This window comes from Embiotoca jacksoni, unplaced genomic scaffold, assembly GCF_022577435.1.
Source record: "Embiotoca jacksoni isolate LCO1_2020_lvr unplaced genomic scaffold, fEmbJac1.0.p SCAF_61, whole genome shotgun sequence".
NCBI classification, from domain to species: Eukaryota; Metazoa; Chordata; class Actinopteri; family Embiotocidae; genus Embiotoca; species Embiotoca jacksoni.
This window is the reverse complement of record NW_027185416.1, coordinates 497,733-516,025: the sequence shown is the minus strand read 5'-3', so window position 1 is coordinate 516,025 and position 18,293 is coordinate 497,733. Positions and strand designations below refer to the sequence as shown.

At 44.7% G+C, this 18,293-nt stretch overlaps 1 protein-coding gene across 12 annotated transcripts in view; it reads right to left on the bottom strand.

The window, feature by feature from the left end:
• Positions 1-18,293, bottom strand: part of rims1a (regulating synaptic membrane exocytosis 1a) — a 109,265-nt gene that overhangs the window by 47,042 nt on the left and 43,930 nt on the right. For all 12 annotated transcript variants that reach the window (XM_069174781.1, XM_069174784.1, XM_069174788.1 and 9 more), the window contains exon 5: positions 808-1,067. In XM_069174781.1, coding sequence (XP_069030882.1) covers positions 808-1,067 — 260 coding nt within the window. The remainder of the gene's footprint in view (positions 1-807; positions 1,068-18,293) is intronic.

The following is an 18,293-nucleotide window of genomic DNA, read 5'->3' as shown; positions in this document are numbered from 1 at the left end:
CTGAGACGAGGAAGTAAATATCTCTTTCACTAATTCATGGTCATTAATTAAGGCGTCTTTAATAAATTTGGTTTCAAAAGCCATCACAGAAAATATTCTTCTTCCTTTTAATATTTAAGATTCAACTCTCCGAGCTTTGCCTCACACATTTCATGTTTAAATAAAACCATAATAAATGCCGGAATGAAAAGAGCACATCCACATCTGCAGACGACGCTCTCTAGCAGCATCACGAAGAGACGAAATGAGGGAATACTCTTTGGAAGAACTGTGTTGTCACGCCAGCAAAGTTTCAGAGACGTTTTCATTTTCATTCATCACTCAGTCTCTATGTCTCATCTGGATCCCCAAACTCATGAGGGGACTCCTGAACTCTGTTCCAGCCGTAGACGGAGGCAGTCTTGTGTTCCAAAGTTAACCAAGTTTCAGGGATGAGGCGCCTCTCCTTACCTGGAAACATTCTAAGGTACAGTATTAATTGGACCTGGGAAGATAGGAACTCAGAGATGGATTGACTAGACACCTTTACACTTTTCACCGCTGTCTCTCTTCAATTGATGAATAAATAAATATTGCTGTGAATCATCAAGTCCGGTCTGCTGAGCTTTGATTTCTTGATGCCCATCACTAATTGGTGTTTTATCACAACACAGCAAAGACCTGTAAGTGCAAAGAATCTTGACATGTCTTCAGAAGTTCAGAAAGGTTTTCATCAAACTGTTGAACTGGTACAACAAGGTTTAAAACATGTCTCTTATTGGCCTTCATCTACATCTGTGGAAGCTCTACAACGTCTCTTCATCTTACGTGTCTCGTGGTGGTTCACTGAGCGACCGTGCATCTGTGCCAGGTGTGGTCCCCGGTGCGCCCGGTCTGCTGGGGTCTTGGATTGAAGTGGTGGAGCCCGGGGGTGCTTGGGAGCGAGATCGCAGCTTCTTATCCCCGAGCGTTTGGCACACAGACGGCTCGCTGACGGCTGAACCGAGGCCGGCGGGCTTCCCGAACCAGTCTCCTGGCTTGGTCAGGATATCCTGCTGCTTCCGGCAGTTATTACACACCCAGATCACCTGGGAAAGAAGGAGCACGGGGAGGGATTACAACCACAGCCATATAGCATGTCTGGACTCTAAATGTTACAGCTGCTATTATGAAGGTTCTCTACAAACAGATCAGATAACATATGTCATAGATTTACATAATCTCTCAATGAAGTGGAGAATTGAATGCTCCTGACATCACTATCACGATAATATGTCAAACAGGAAGTTACTGTCCTTCACTGCAGCCAGTGAAAACCCTCTCAGCCAACCACTTTTTCCAGCCACCAATCCGAGGACCGGCTTTAATCGCTGTGACTGTCAAACAGGAAGTAGAACAATGCACTTCCTAAAGAGCTGCACTGCTGCCAATGAGTCGTCGAGAAAAAGGATTTTACGGAAGCTTTTTAAGATCAGCATCACAGCAGTTCTACCAGGGAGCAGCTTGGCTTCCACTGTGGGCTGCTTTTGGCCTCCGAATGAGGAACACAAAGCCAACTGGATAACGAAAGGATCCTCCGCTCGCTGCCAAAATCCTATCTCCCATCTTCTTTCTTTCTATTTGTCCCATCACACATATGCACGCCGACTATACGTTGGCTGTGTTCACACACTACAGCCGACAGGCCAAACTCACATTTTCTTCTCTCCATACATGACACACGTCAGACACAGTGGAGTGGATTACATAACCGTTTCAGGATGTAAGGTGGATGTAAACACATTTTGACAGATTTCTGACAGGTGAATGTGGCTCCTTGAAAGTCACAATCAAATAACGAAGAGTGCATTCAACTCAGCATTCGAAGCTGTCATTTTTCATACTCAGCTCTATGAGCATATCACAAACATAAACTTTTGGCAGGAAGTGTAATTTAAAGCACACATTGACAGTAAACCTCACCGCTGCCCTCACGCTGTGCAGCTCAACTCTGATCAAACCCAATAAATACATTTTAGATTTGAACATTGAGGAACAGAAAACACATTTAAATGTGAAATAACTCATTATTTTTGCTACAAGAGAACTGCTAAAAAAAAGTCATGAACACATCCCTGCATGTCCGATGTTCACTCTTTTAGCACGGCCTGTACCGACTCCAGAGAGGACGACCATATGCGGCTCTTTGTTTGCTGAAAGCTGCTCTTTGTTCGCCAGCTAATTGCTCTCTGAGTCTGTTTGCTGGTGAGACAGTCATGTCCAGTGTTGCTTTTAAAGCTTTTTCACAGAAAATAGCCAAAAAACAAACACTAATGAGAGCAGTGAGCGTGAAGCAAAGCATCAAAGTTGTGGGTCCAACTTTTTCTTTGAGTAAACTTGATTAGAATCAGTCATTATGTGATGGTTAGTGTCTTGTTCTGTTGGCATTTTTCTTCCTGTTAAAGGGGAGTTTTTCCCCCCAGCTGCTCACATGGGAATTGTTGAATTGCTGTTGAAGACAGACTGGACTAAAAACATTCAGTCTTTGTACAAGAAAGGTCAGAATGTGTTTAGTAGACTCATCTTTTAACGTCTGCAGAATCGTGCTGCAGATATTTTATCACCCGGCAGGTGGCCGGTGTCATCTTCCAGACTGTAGTGTGCTGGGGCAGCAGGGTGAAGGCAGCCGCTGCTAATGGACTTAATAAACTGAATCAGGGAAGCGGGTTCTGTCCTCGGAGTCGTACTGGAGTCGATGGTGGAGGTGACAGAGAGGAGGATGCTGAGGAAACTACTCAGTATTATGAACAATGCCTCTCATCCCCTGCACCCCACACTGGAGTCCTGTCAGAGAGCCTTGAGCTGTGGACTGAAACCACCGAGAATCCCCACTGAACTCCACAGGATGCCTTTTCTACCAATGAAACTTTATAACTCCTCCCATTTCTTTAAGAAGTACAGCTGAAACAATTCCAGTGTCAATAATACTTTTCAAAATCATGAAAAATGAAACATAACATTTATATGTTCATTTCAGTTTACATTTTTGTTGTTCTTCTACTAGGCACTATTTTATTCCTTTAACACTTTACATTCATAGTTGCGGTAACTTTGGAGTAATCTGTGGCACGATAATTTCCTTTGGGATGAATAAAGTTCTATCTTTTTATATCATCTTGGCAGATTCAACTGTACAGTGTGAGCAGAGAAGTCGTACCTACTTAATGGAGAAAGGCTGATTAAAACATGTAGTGTAGGTCAAAATAATCCCAAGACTAACCCTGCTAGAGTGTTACACCTTTAAGACAGGCCACTTTATGGGTGGAACTAGAATTTCCATTTGGATAATGCAATAAATACACTATTGTTTGGATCACAGGGAGTACCAAACAAATGTCTCCTACTGAATCAAACCATAGACTGCAAATAAAAGTGTTCGTAGCTTCTGGGTCTGAAAAATTAGGCCCATGCAGGAAGTGCCTTAAACTGTAATACCACCGAGTGCCACTAGAGGTTGGGTTCAAAAAGCCTCCAGCTCCATAGACTACCATTCAAGTTCTCTCATAAAATGCTCAGCCAATAAGATTTATCCACAAGTTTTCTGTACGTCATTTGTTAAATTTAGTCTTCCAGATTAGTGTTCTGATGGTCTGTCTGAAAATAATCCCGTCATTAATTTGGAAATAAGCCTCAAAAAGCTGGGTTTTGGGGGGACGTGTCTGCTTGATTGACAGGCCTGTGGCGCTGTCAGGTTATGGATATCGGTGGGCAGGGCGTAGTATCGCCAGGTTTCCAATAAGATCAGTCAGCTCTCTTCCTCGACCAAATATGGTCACTACCAACCCCAAACCGCTCAGTTCTAGCAAGATGGCACCGGCCAAATTAGGAACTCCAGGCTTCATAAGGCCGTTCACAAACCAACGGGTTACGTCACTGTCAGTCGAATCAAACATTGCGTTGTACCAAACGGTCAGATTCTGACAGCTTTCAAACATAGTGTCTGAAAAGTGTTAAAAACAAAAGGAAAGTGTTCGATCACGTGAGTCGTCGACATCATGGATAAGGCCACATCCTGGAATGAAAAGATCGACTGAGGCGTGAAGGCCTGCAGTATTAACGCAGCCGCAACCAGTCCTGTGCTGACATGAGAGCCACAATGAGGAAGAGGAGGCTGACGGAGGAAGTGAGGTTGGGCGGGAAATAAAAAGACAGCGAGAGGATGCCGGGGGGCGGGGGGGTGATAGAGTTGGTCCCACTCCTCCAGCCACCAGGGTTCTCATTACTCCTGAATACTCCCCAATGACTCTTTAAAGAGAGCTAAAATAAAAACATTCTGGCATCACTCCCCCCCTCCATCTCTTCCTCTTACCATGTCTCTCCCTCTCTCACCCCCACTTTCCCTTCCATTTCTCCCTCCTCCAGATTGCTTTTGATTAAAGCTACAAAAGCTGAGGAGAAAACAGCTTTACACCAACGCAGCTATATTTATCCTGCCAAACACCCCAGCACCAACAGGGAGGGAGGGAGGGAGGGAGAAAAAAAAAACGTGTGCACACACAAACACGTCCACAGCAAAGAAAGCAAAAACACCGCCTCATGTGTGGGACATTATAGCTTTGATGAAAAACATCCACCGATCTGTGATTTTCTGCAGCCAGACCGACAGCGCACTGTTCATCTGCGTGTACGTACATTTACAGGCAGGCGGACGGGTCGTGAAGATATTCAAATGTTTCCTTTAGGGAATTATTGGAGCTTCTTAATTTAATTATTTCATTTTCATACAGCTTCTTCTGACAAAGTACAGCAAGAGTTCAACTGTAATGAAGTCTGATGTTCTCCTCCTGTGAGCACAGAAACACCTGTTTAAGTTTTGAACACAACTTTTTTAAATTCATACATTTCCCAGGTTTGTTCCAAAAACCAGGAGTATTTCTGCACAATGAAGCTGGAACACAATGAGAACACAACTCGGGCTGCAACCAGCAGTTCTTTTTTTCCATTGATCAATCACTGATAAATGGACCATATCAATTACACAACTCAATATCAATCAGTTTCTTTTCTGTCAATCAACCAATCAATTCATTGCTTCAGCTATAAATGTAAATAGTTACATTTTCAGCGGCACTGGTGGAGCGAGGAAGAAAGAAGAGTGCACGAGCATAAATTTTGACATGCGTTACTCTGGGTAATAATTCAATTACATGTATTCTTTTAATATTAAATCAAACATATGAGGTCAACTCTGCTTTCCTCCATGTTGCTGGACTGAGATCTCCTGCTGTGTTCCAAATGGCATGATTTTTTGAGTGCAGGAGTGCGTTCACAAGTATGGCAACATGCAGTATAACTATAAGAACCTTGATGGTGCTGCATGAATGCAGAATGGGCAATTTGATTCATTGAAATTTAACTACAACACAAGTTTAACATGTAAGTGTAACAAGGGAAAGTACGTCCTTTGGAATATTTGCCCATTCAGCCAAATCCAGTCTGTACTTCCTGTTTTGTTTTTTTAGGACCGCCTCCAAAGGAGTCGGGGTCACGCCTCTGTGATAGCAGCGGCCTGGGGAGCAGGCTGGTCGCGACCAGTGTCGAGGCCGCTGGGGATTGGGAAAGTTCCCTTTTGGGAACGTCCCACTTCCTCAACTAAGAGTGTTCACAAACAGACAACATGTCAGCCCACAGAAAATCTGCTCAATTTCTGCTGTCAGAACACAAGACGGCCACAAACAACCTCCTCATCATCCAAACAACGTAGAGACCAAATGGAGATGTCGGTTACGTTCACCAAGCCCGGCTCCTTGTTTTCACAGCAAATATTTCTCCTTTTCACCACAAACACTGCCATGTCACGTGACATCAAACCTACTTCTCGGAGCTCTCAAAGACACAAAGAGCTCTGGTGGAAAACTCTCAGTTCAGCAGCCGTTCAGGTATATTTTCTCAGTTGGGGGATTTGTCCCACTTCCCAGTTGCTCATGAACGCACCATCGGAAGAAACGGATTTCTGAGCACTCTGGTTGTTGTCGGACTTTCACCTTTTGAACGGGCACTAACCCAGCCTCTTTCTGTTTTCAAGTCAGGTTAAGAGATTAAACTGTGATTTATCTGATACATTAAACAAAACGTGAAATTAAGATTGAAAAAAGCTTGAAAAAAAGAAAAGGAAAAAGAGAGTTTCATGCAAGTTTAATCAAAAAGCACGTGATCTGTTGAGGACGTCACCGTGCCAGAAGTAACACCTGTGCTTCTCCTACTACAAGTCAAAAGGAGTTTCAACGTGCTACATTCAAACGTTGCTCAAAGGTTAATGCCTCAATGTTTCATGTTGCCGTGAATAAAATAAGTATTTTGTATATTTTGTTAATGATACCAAGAAAATGATAGTTAGATTTTACAGTGTCAAATTTAACTTCTAATTATCTGAATACTTCCAGGTGTATGTCAAAACCCAAAGCTGTATTTCAGTAGGAAAGCTGCACTGATGTTGATATGCATGAAATGCTTAAGACTGGAAATAACCTCAACTTCACAATAAAAACCTGAGGAACACATCTGGAACTCTTCAGTGATGCATTTTTTAAATCATTTCTAGTGACAAACACCAGCCGACCTGTTGTCGTTCTGCTGGTGTTTTTTCATTAACTGGACTTCTGCTGCTGAAGAAATGTAGCTCCAGAGATTTTACCACATTGTCAGACATCAACTCCATTACTTTAACAACTTTTCTGTTTATTTTTTTGTTAGCATCATGTTGTCATTTTGTTTTTACAGGGGAAATAGTGGAAACTACACCAAACTGTTGTTCAGTCAAAATGAAACTGCCACATCAAACAATGAATCTGAATATTTACAGAAACAGCAAAAGTAATCAGAGATGGTAAAAGATATGCTCACAACAGTTACACACTCCATATGGTTGCAAACTGCAAATTCAAAAATCAATACCTTCACCTTTTCTCTGTGGCAACTTTTAAAGATAATTTTTCTCGGAGGAACAACCGAAAACAAGTCACAGCTGGTGTACTCTATAAATGAATATCTGGAATCTGGAAGCAGAATAAAAAGGTAGAAAGAATGGTGCAGTCGACCCAGAATCAATTGAACTGTCAAACTTGAGCCCTCCGAGCGCAACACCTCTGCTCGTGCCACCTGCCGTAGCAGTTTCTGTACGGAGCCAGACACAGCGGCACCCCGCAGCTCTGGCACAGCCACCGTGTCATCTGGTGCCAGCCGTGGGCTCGGCAGAGGCTGCAAGGCAAACTCCCGACAACCTGGTACCACATGGCGGGCGGGATGACCACAGGGACGTGCGCTGATGATGTTGCTCCGGGTCTGTATGGTCTTGACCTGAATCTCCTCGTCTGACATCCTCTTGAAAAGTACCTTCGTTGTCTGTATCCCCGGGACATGCTTCGTCTGGGTGCGTATGGTCTCCGGCTACAGCAGCAGCAGCCACACCCGTGTCTCATGGAAAAAGCTGCTCCAGATCTATTATATCCTCCGGCTGTATAAGGGTACGATGTAGCAGCTCTCCTGGCTCGCCCGTGAATTGGAGGGGGGTACTCGGTCCACAGAGCTCCGTCGCTTTGTGACGAAGTTGCGACATTGGATGGTGGAAGCAGAGCCAGAGGGGGGGACGCAGAACAAAGACACCATTTTTCATCTTCTGGATGTTCAGGATCATTCTCATCTGGAATGACTCTATGAACACATATAGGCAGGGCTTTAATGAGTGCTGCTGAAGCCAAACAATAACCGGCTGTGCATGTGCTGGTTCCACATCTGCAGCCGTTGTTCTGTGGTTCAAACAGAGAAGCATAAAAAATAAATAGTGTCGGTCCTGGAGTGGGTCAGATTTTAAGGTTGTTGGTGTTGGTGTTTTCCAATCAACATTGTTTTAATCATTAACTAAGAGAAAACAACATGCATGCCCGTTATCTGACAGCCTAACTCTTTCACAGTTATCGGTGTCACTATTTGTCCAGTTTGCTTTATGGCACCACCTTTTAAAAAAATGTTTATTTTTTTGTGATCTATTGATTGAATAATCAGGACCTCCAGTATGAATTCTACTTGTATACATATTTACTCATATTAGATCGTTACATAGCATATGTTCATGGGGAGGGCCCTCAAACCTCAAAAACTTTAAGGTAGTTCTGTGTTCAGTTGGCAGGTGTTATCTGACTGAGGGTAGTAACACAAACTACTCACAGCATGTTCCAGCAACATAAGAATAGATATCAGCAGGAAATGCACCTTCGTGAGTGATTCCAGGGTCCTGGTAATGTCCACATTGATTCCCTCTGACTGTTCACCGACATACTTGGTGAAACTGGAACATCAACTCAACTCGTTTCACCTGCGACTCAAGTCTGCCGTAATTGTGACGCAGGAACGACTGCAGTGTTTGACACACTGTGAACAAGATGTGTTTCACGTTTATGTAAAAGGTACACTTATATTATATCATTATATCCACAGCAAGGACAACTCACGTTATTGTAATAAAGCATGCTTTTTAGTCGTTTCAAAGACAGCCTCCATGACTGCGTGTCAAGAGTGAATGAAGAATATGTATGGAAACAGCTGGTTAAAGATACCGCTGGTTAAATGTGACGCGCTAAAAAATAATGACGAGCAGTAAAAAAAAAAAAAAAAAAAAGAATTGAATGACTTCGCGGTCCACTAACGGTGAAACCTAACATGAGAAAAAAGTGTGGCCGCACTCACTCGTCCCACTCGGACTCCGCCGCTGCAGCAGACGCGTCGGGCTCCTCTGGAAACAGACCCGCGCTCCCGACGGCGTAACATTCAGCCCAGGTGGCCTCTTCCTCCGTGTCCTCCTCTTCCTCCGTGTCCTCCTCCTCCGTGTTCTCCACTTCCACAACCATCCTCACGCGTCTGCTCGACATGTTTCGTTGGCGCAAGACTCGGTTTAATAATCGGAGTTTCTGTGGATCACGTGACTTCCCTGCGGCTTGTACACACTGAGCTTCACCTTTGACGCGATGACGACGACCATCAGTCCGCTGCAACATTTACGCTCATGTTGTTTAGAGAGCTAATAAATGTCCAGTTCATTCTTTTTTTTCTCTTTATGTTTATTATGTTGCCCTCATATGTCTGTTTCACGTATTTATTGTATTCGCCGCAGTTGTTATTCATTCATGTTTCTTGTATTCATGATTTTATCATTTTAAAAAAGTCCATAAAAGTGTCCATACCTGGAGAAAATGTAAGTGTTGGCTTTTTTATTTTAATATTATGTTTCCACACAACGTTTTCCAATAATTTTGGAAAATATTTGTTTTCTTCAAGCTCATTATTATTATTATTAATAATAATAATAATAATAATAATAATAATAGTAACAATAAATGTGGTACTAACTGAATTAAATTATGTTGGTGTGTATATCGGCCAATGTCAGCAAATCATGAAATGTTACATACTGGATCTGTACAGTAAATAAAAGATACTAGAAGATACTGCAAGATGTTCACAACCTACATTTGTTCAACCAAAGAGATACCATTTCATTTTTTTTTTTTAATAACAATACTATAGGTCAAAAAACATAAGCCTGGACCATGTATGAAACGCCAGAGCGCTTTGAATTTCAAATGGATATGGGAAGCGGCTGACATTTTCTCATATGAACTCAGGAGTGGAACTCAGGAGTGGAACTCAGGAGTGGAACTCAGGAGTGGAACTCAGGAGTGGAACTCAGGAGTGGAACTCAGGAGTGGAACTCAGGAGTGGAACTCAGGAGTGCATAAGAAACAAACAATAAGGTTATATTATCGGACCGAATATTCGCTGGTTGCATAAATTCAGCGAGCACTAAACATTTTTGGGAGGACAATACTGATATTGGTAACAAATAAGACGTTCGCATACTTCCAGTATGTTATTGGGTTAAAGTGAATTGTAGCGTCAGATGTTTTTGCTCCTGCTAACATTACATCAACAGTTCCCTTCACTGTCACTAGGGGGCGCTAAGGTTATCTAGCTGCTCCCCAGCATGTTTTTAGTACCGGTTGGGAAAGATTTGACTTTAGAAGCTCTGCAGTGTCGTTGTCTGACTCCGTTTCGGTTCTCTCTGGGTCCTTTTGGACATTACTGAAAGGTTAATGTAAGTTAGCCACAGACAGGTGACAAAAGGATGTGAGCATCACGCAAGGCACCCTGGGTAATGCAGTTTATTGAGAGCAATTTTGAATCACCCAGAGAGCCTGATGTGGAGAGGACAAAGGGGGGTACCGACAGCTCCTCAGAAGTGTAGCTGAGTAAGAAAAAAGTCACGATGCATCAGACTAAAATGTAGAAGTCATGTTATTGAATTCCTACAGTGTGGGACCTTTAAATTATCTTTTTAGTCACCAGAGGGCAGCAGAAACAACACAACATCAACATGTTCATGTACATTGAAGTTCAGCATACATTTCCCTGTTTACAGATACGGAGCAACATGGATGTCACTACAAATCCTGATGAATTTAAGAGTGATATCACCTCTTTTTTTAGTTCTAGTTTGGTCTCCATAAACCACAGAGGGAAATGTCTCCTTCTTTATATTCTAAATCCTCCACTTTGTTCACCGACACACCTCCTACTTTGTCTGTTTTCTTTTTGTAGCTGGGTAGACAGTGTGCAGATTTATTTGAGCTGTATTTGAAGAAAAAAAAAAAGCTTTGTGTGGCAGCTGAAACATGATGAGAGTGGATCAAAACATTAAAGAGGTGGGCTCTAAAAAGAAAACTATGACCTCAGTACAGGTGAGGCAGACTGGAGCTGTCCATTCAGCACTAGAAGCAACACCTTGCATATCACAGGCATTTTTTATCATTATTTTATCAAATCAAGTGAAAACTGCGGTTACCTGTCAACACCACTGTTAATGACCTGACCTAAACAGAACCTGATGTACAAAAATGGTCACATTTTTTAATCGTTCGGTTTTCCTTTTGTAAGCTTGGTTGAAACTGCAGATCGACAGCATACTGTATCTGTACTGCAGAATCAAGAGATTAAACTGGCAAGTGTAATGTGCTGATTGACGTCAAGAAACACACCATGGCTTAGGTTAAATCAACTCAGTGGTCAATTTTTATGGTGTAAACACATTTTATTCTTTTTTTCTGGACCAGTTATTGTGTTCCACCCTTGTGCGAGCGCGTTGATACTGCAGAACAAATGGCCAGTGTTGTGGAGATATGGAGCGGTGAGCTGTTATTTTAGAAGAGACTCACTTAATCCCATAGTAATCCCTGTATTAGATCACACTCTGATGGTGAAACAAGCGCTGGAGAGGAGGAACCGTAGGCAGGCAAAGAGCAGCCTGACAGCTCACTCGCACAAACACACACACACACACACACACACACACACACACACACACACACACACACACACACACACACACACACACGCACACACACACACACAAAGCACACACACACACACAAAGCACACACACACACACAAAGCACACACACATACTGTACATACAGACAGCTTTTGCATACTGACACAAAAGTGTGCACACAGTCAAATGTGTGCACATGAGCAGCGATGCACACATGCAGATACAAATGCCTGCCCCCCCCCCCACACACACACACAAACTGCAACAGCAGCCGCACTGTGTCACATGACCACAGTGAGACCACCACCAACCCCGCCGCCCCCTCCCCCACCTCCTACCTCCCCTCCCCTCCCCTCCTCCCGAGATGAGTTTATGAGTGAAGGAGTGAGCAAGAGAGAATAGCTTCTCCACAGATGGAAACTAGGACACCAAACCCCTGTGTGTTTGTTTTGCGTCCTGCTGCATCTGCGTGTTTGTGCGTGTCCATCTGCATGCGTGTGTCTGTTCGTGTCTGTCGAGGATCAGGGCCGTGCGTCCACGTGTGTTCATCATCGCTCATGTGCCCATACAGTGCGTTTGGATGTTTGTGCCTGCGTGCTGCAGCGTAGCGGTGAATAATCTGATGAGGAAATCTGGAAGTTTGTAGTTTGTTTCCTGGACAGAGAAGATCACTTGTGTGTGTGTGTGTGTGTGTGTGTGTGTGTGTGTGTGTGTGTGTGTGTGTGTGTACACAGTGTTTGCAAGGGGTGAGACAAGGAGAGGTTGAATTCCCAGTGTGCGCTCTTCACTGGTCGCCTGGTGTTTCTGGACCCGTATATTCAGGTAGTCTGGTGACACCAAGCTCACCTCACACATAAAGAACCATCTCCAGCAGAGTGTCGACCTCAGGTTGATTTGGAAAGTATTTGAGCAGCTTTAACCAATCAGCATTGACCAACATATGTGCCGAAAACTCCACCACAGCGACATCGTTGCACTTAGCCACCAATACTGGTGACCGATTGGTCCAGAGTATAATCACAGCAAAGAAAACTGATTACTGTTTCTCAGACAATGGACTGTAATTTTTCCACTTTTCTGGTTGGGGGTATTGTTATTGTTTACTCGCGTGATCAGCTGATTGCGCTGAGTAGGCCTCTACTGCTGCTGCCCGGAGCGAGGCCTGAAATCCCGGACGAACTTCGGAGAAGACGTCGGGGTTGCAGAGCTGGAGCTAAGCTGAAGGCGAAGAGGAGGAAATATAAACCAGCGGTACCGGAGATCTTAATGGGGAACGTGAGGTCGTTGGCCAACAAGACGGACGAGCTCGGCGCTGGTAAAGACCCAGCGGGAATACCGGGAGTGCAGCATCATGTGTTTCACCGAGACATGGCTGCACTCACATTTCCCGGACCACAGCGCGGCCGTACCCGGCTTCAGGACTGTTCGGGCGGACAGAGACGTTGTGCAGAGCGGCAAGAAGAAAGGTGGAGGGATTGCAGTCTATGTGAACGAGAGGTGGTGCAATCCCGACCACGTGTGTGTGAAGGAAAGTTTCTATAGCCTGGACATTGAAATGCTAGCCGTGGGGATGTGCCCATATTATTTTTTTTATTTCACTTTATTAATCCCCGAGGGGAAATTTCTTCACTACAGCAGGGGGCTCTCAGGGGGGAGCTGCTGCAACAGGCTGCCACTAGCGCAGCGCCAGGTAACCTGACCTGAGGTGCATGTTTTTGGATGATGGGAGGAAGCCGGAGAACCCGGAGAGAACCCACGCAAGCACAGGGAGAACATGCAAACTCCGCACAGAAAGGCCCAGGACCGGATTCGAACCCGGAACCTTTTTGCTGTGAGGTGACAGTGCTAACCACTGCACCACCGTGCCGCCCCAAATTATTAGTATTATTTGCCGAGGGAGTTCTCGTCCGCCATTGTTATCGCTGTGTACGTTCCTCCATCAGCTGACGTAGAGGCAGCAGTGGACACCATCCACTCCACTGTGTCTAAACTGCAGACTAAGCATCCCGGTGCATTTTTGGCAGTTACTGGAGACTTTAACCAGTCTGGATGAAGCTCTGCCAACTTTGCACCAGTATGTTAACTGCCCCACCCGGAACAATAAAACTCTGGACTTACTGTATGCTAATGCCATGGATGCATACAGTGCTACTGCCCTTCCCCCCCTTGGTAGATCAGACCACAACCTGGTCCTGATGACTCCCAAGTATGTTCCTCTGGTGCAGAGGCAGCCTGTAACCACCAGGACTGTGAGGAGGTGGACACAGGGGGCGAAAGACGCCCTGCAGGACTGCTTTGAGTCCACGGACTGGGATGTGCTGTGTGGACCACATGGGGAGGACATCAACAGCAGGACGGACTGTATCACAGAATACATCAAATTCTGTGAACACACCACCGTACCATCCTGGACTGTACACTGCTTCCCCAACAATAAGCCGTGGATCACCAGTGACCTGAAAGTTCTTCTTAACAAGAAGAAAGCAGCCTTCAGGTCTGGGGACAGGGAGGAGCTCAGGAGAGTGCAGCGCCACCTGAAGGAGAAGATGAATGAGTGCAAGGACTCCTACAGGAGGAAGCTGGAGGCCAAACTCCAGCAGAACAACGTGAGGGAGGTGTGGACCAGTATGAAGGAGATTACTGGGTTCAAGGGGAGAGAGAGAGACAACCAGGGGGAACCTGGAGAGGAACAACCAGGGGGAACCTGGAGAGGTCCAATGAGCTAAACTGTTTCTTCAACAGGTTTAGTTCACCACCCTCATCTGTCTCCTCCACACCTTACACCTCCCAAACACCTCTGCTGCCTCCCCTCCTCCCCCCTCTGCCCCCCCCTGGTGAGCTGCATAGAGCCCTCAATCTCAAAGGGCTTTTCCTCCATCGACACCTTGACCTCCCCCCACCCCACTCTCTGTGACGACTGGCCAGGTTAGGAGACAGCTGGAGAGAATCCACCAGCGCAAGGCTGCAGGACCTGACGGCATCAGCCCCGTGGTCCTGAAGACCTGACGGCATCAGCCCCGGGGTCCTGAAGACCTGCGCCGTCCAGCTGGCTGAGGTCCTACAACACCTCTTCAACCTGAGCCTGAAGCAGGAGGAAGTCCCGGTGCTGTGGAAGACGTCCTGCCTGGTTCCAGTCCCTAAGAAGACGACTCCATCCGGCCTAAACGACTACCAACCGGTTGCCCTCACAGGGCTCTTCCTCCATCGATGCCATGACGATGCCATCATCTACCTGCTGCAACGAGCTCAGTCTCACCTGGATGGAACCGGTGACTCTGTGAGAATCACTTTCTTTGATTTCTCCAGTGCATTCAACACCATCCAACCACTGCTGCTGAGTGAGAAGCTGCGGGTGGTGGGGGTGGACGCGCCCACCGTCTCCTGGATCACTGACTACCTGACAGGCAGACCACAGTTTGTCCATCTGGGCAGTGTGCTGTCTGATACGGTGGTCAGTGGTACTGGAGCTCCACAGGGAACTGTTCTGTCCCCCTTCCTGTTCACCTTATACATCACTGACTTCCAGTACAACTCAGAGTCCTGCCATCTGCAGAAGTTCTCTGATGACTCTGCAGTGGTCGGGTGTATAAGGGATGGACGGGAGGACGAGTACAGGACAGTAGTGGAGGACTTTGTGGAGTGGGCAGGAAGAAATCACCTGCTCCTGAACGTGGCCAAGACCAGAGAGATGGTGGTCGACTTCAGGAGGAAGACGACAGCTCCACAACCGCTGAGAGTTCTGGGAGAGGAGGTGGACCTGGTGGAGGAGTACAAGTACCTGGGTGTGTCCATCGACAACAGACTGAACTGGAAGATCAACATCAACGCTGTCTACAAGAAGGTGACGAGTCGACTCTTTTTCTTGAGGAAACTTCGATCCTTCAATGTGTGCAGCCAGATGTTGGAGATGTTCTACCAGTCTGTTGTGGCCAGTGCATTGTACTTCGCTGTGGTCTGCTGGGGGAGCAGCATTGGAGCCGGAGACACCAACAGACTTAACAAACTGGTTAAGAAGGCCGGCTCCATCATCGGCTACAAACTGGACAGCCTGGAAAAGGTGGTGGAGAGGAGGACACTGAACAAACTATTGTCCATATTGGATAATCCTGTCCACCCTCTCCACCACCTGCTGCAGGGACAGCGGAGCACTTTCTCCAAAAGACTCCTTCAGCTCCGCTGTCACAAGGACAGATACAGGAGATCATTCCTGATACAGGAGATCATTCCTGATACAGGAGATCATTGCTGCCGACCGCAATAAGACTGTACAATAACTCACCTCTGGCAAAATCCATCACACAACAATAACACTGTTGTCTGTGTTTCTTGGTTGTTTGTATATAATATATATAGATATATACTGTACTTTATATACTGTATATACTGTGCATTTTATATTTTATATTTTTTACTGCTATCTTACTGCTATTTTATTGCTTTTCTATTATTCTATTATTATCTTATTGCTTCCTGTATGCTGCTGTAGCGAAAAAATTTCCCCTCGGGGATTAATAAAGTAACTACCTAACCTACCTAACCTAACCTACTGGCTCCTACACTGGTGCCAACATTCACATTTTCAAATCTACAAATCTAAACATAAAATAGCTAGTCTTAATCTGTATGTATCAGCCATATGTATTCAGAGTGTATGTAAAAGTGTTCATAGCTTCTAGCTCTAAAAAATGAGGCCGATGCAGAAGTGCCTTAAACTACAATACCACCAAGTGCCACTAGAGGTCGGCTCCAAAAAGCCTCCGGCTCCATAGACTCCAATTAAACTTTTCCCATCAGATACAGTGTCAAATAACGTCTCCACTAGTTATCTCGGTGTTGTTAGCTAAAGTCACTCCTTCTTTCTGGAGGTCCATCTGAAAATAATCCCTCATTAATAAGAAAATTAGCCTCAAAAAGTTGTGTTTTGTCGGCGTGTCTGTTTGATTGACAGGCCTGTGGTGCAGTCAGGTTACGGCTATCGGTGGACGGGACGTAGTATCGCCAGGTTTCCAATCAGATCAGTCGGATCAACCACAAGCTCCTCCCCCAGCTTGTCCAAATATGGTCACTGCTTGTTCCAAAGCGTTAGCAAGATGGCGCCGGCCAAGTTCTCGAGGTTTCATTACAAACCGATCGGTGACGTCACTGCTGGATGCCGCTTGATTTACAACCATTTGTCTATGGCTTGTCACTTACGACATTTTTAAATGTATTTATTCAGGAGGCCTTGATTCATTTAATGCTGACAACGGCAGAAAATAACTTTTTAGTAGCTCAACACCTGTTTTATCCCACAGAACAGTTACATTATTCTTCTTCAAAGTGCAAGGAGGCAGCAACTAGTAAATTCCATGTCTTTTCATTATTACCGTCATCTGTTGCATTATGTTCTCACTACTGACTTTAAAGGTTAGAGAGTTAATGGCAACGCTTCTCTGTGAGCGAAAGGCCACTAATGGCACAACTGAAAAACAGGCAGGCACATCTTAATAATTCATAAAACATGAACGGTATCAAAAAATAAAAGTAACATAAGACAAAGAAAATAACATTAAAATTGAAAGAAGAGAAAAATAAAAAAATATATACATAAGAAAAAGTTATGGTGTTGTGTAAGAAATTATTATCTGAACAGTAAAGCCTTCAGCCTTGATTTAAAAGAGCTGAGAGTTGCAGCAGACCTGCAGTTAAAGGAGAGTTTCCTTTTTAGTTCAACCTGTCGTAGGCCATTAACGGGACTGTTGTGGCTACAAAACAGTGAGTATTCATTACCACTGGATACTGAATCATCATTTTGCCACGGGATTCCAGTCTATCTTGTTTCTTCTGTGTGCAGACCCAAAGTCCTGATGAGGTTAACCTTTTGTCACCAGCTTCCGTGACTTTCATCAAGTAAATCCTGACAACAATTATTAGCTCATAACATCATTTCGCACCTCCATTTAACTCCCTCCTCCGACTACTGTTGTTTGAGTTACAACCAGTTTCACACAAATATCACATAAAGTTGTGTTTCTCACCTCGACTCACTTTCTTTCTTTTCTTTTTGGTGGTGGTTACACAAATAACCCGGGCTCCGAGCTCTTTAGCTTAGGCTGACGATTGCTGTCTTCACCATGTTGCTGTTAATTTGAAACCGCAAACAAAAATAAAAGTGCAACCAATCAGAAACCAGCATTTTCCATATCATCATGAAATTATGTCACACTGGTTGAACAGTTGAACCTCTTAAACAGAAGCCCAAAATAATCTATTCCCTGAAACCCCAGCGAAAGGAAATGTTCTTGTTATATCTCATACAACGAGCCCCATTGAGTTGGATTGATTTAGTTTAGCACGGTAGCATTGCTAGCATGAGAACACTTTACAGTATTTCCATATGGGTCAAACTCACTTCAATTCAATTTCAATTCAATTATATTTATATAGCGCCAAATCACAACACAGGTTATTTCATGGCACTTAACACATTAAAGTCCTGACAGCAGAACTTTACAGCATTATACAGAGAAACCCAACAATTCAACAATTCCCACAAAAGCTAAGAGGCAAAAACTCCTCTTTAAGGGAGAAAAACCTCCAACAGAGGGAAGAAAAAAACTTCCTCTTAACAGGAAGAAACCTCCGACAGAACCAGGCTCATCTGCCTGGACCGGTTGGGCTGACGGGAGAGCAAAGAGAAAAAGAGAGCATTCACTTTAACTTTGAGAAAAACTACTATTAAAAAAAATGGAGCCACCAAGATCTCCAGAAAACATTCATCACTGTGTCACGGCTTTAAAAAGACATCAAAGTATGACTTCTTTTAGTTGTAACCTGACAGCAGCGTCTGTCACCGTCTCTTTCTGTCTCCGCAGCCGGCAGTCAGCCTCACAGTTTACAGGGAACATGACATGTTGTCAGGTTCCTCCGCCAGCCGCACGGCTTCCTGACCGGCTTCACCGAACGCCTGCTGCCT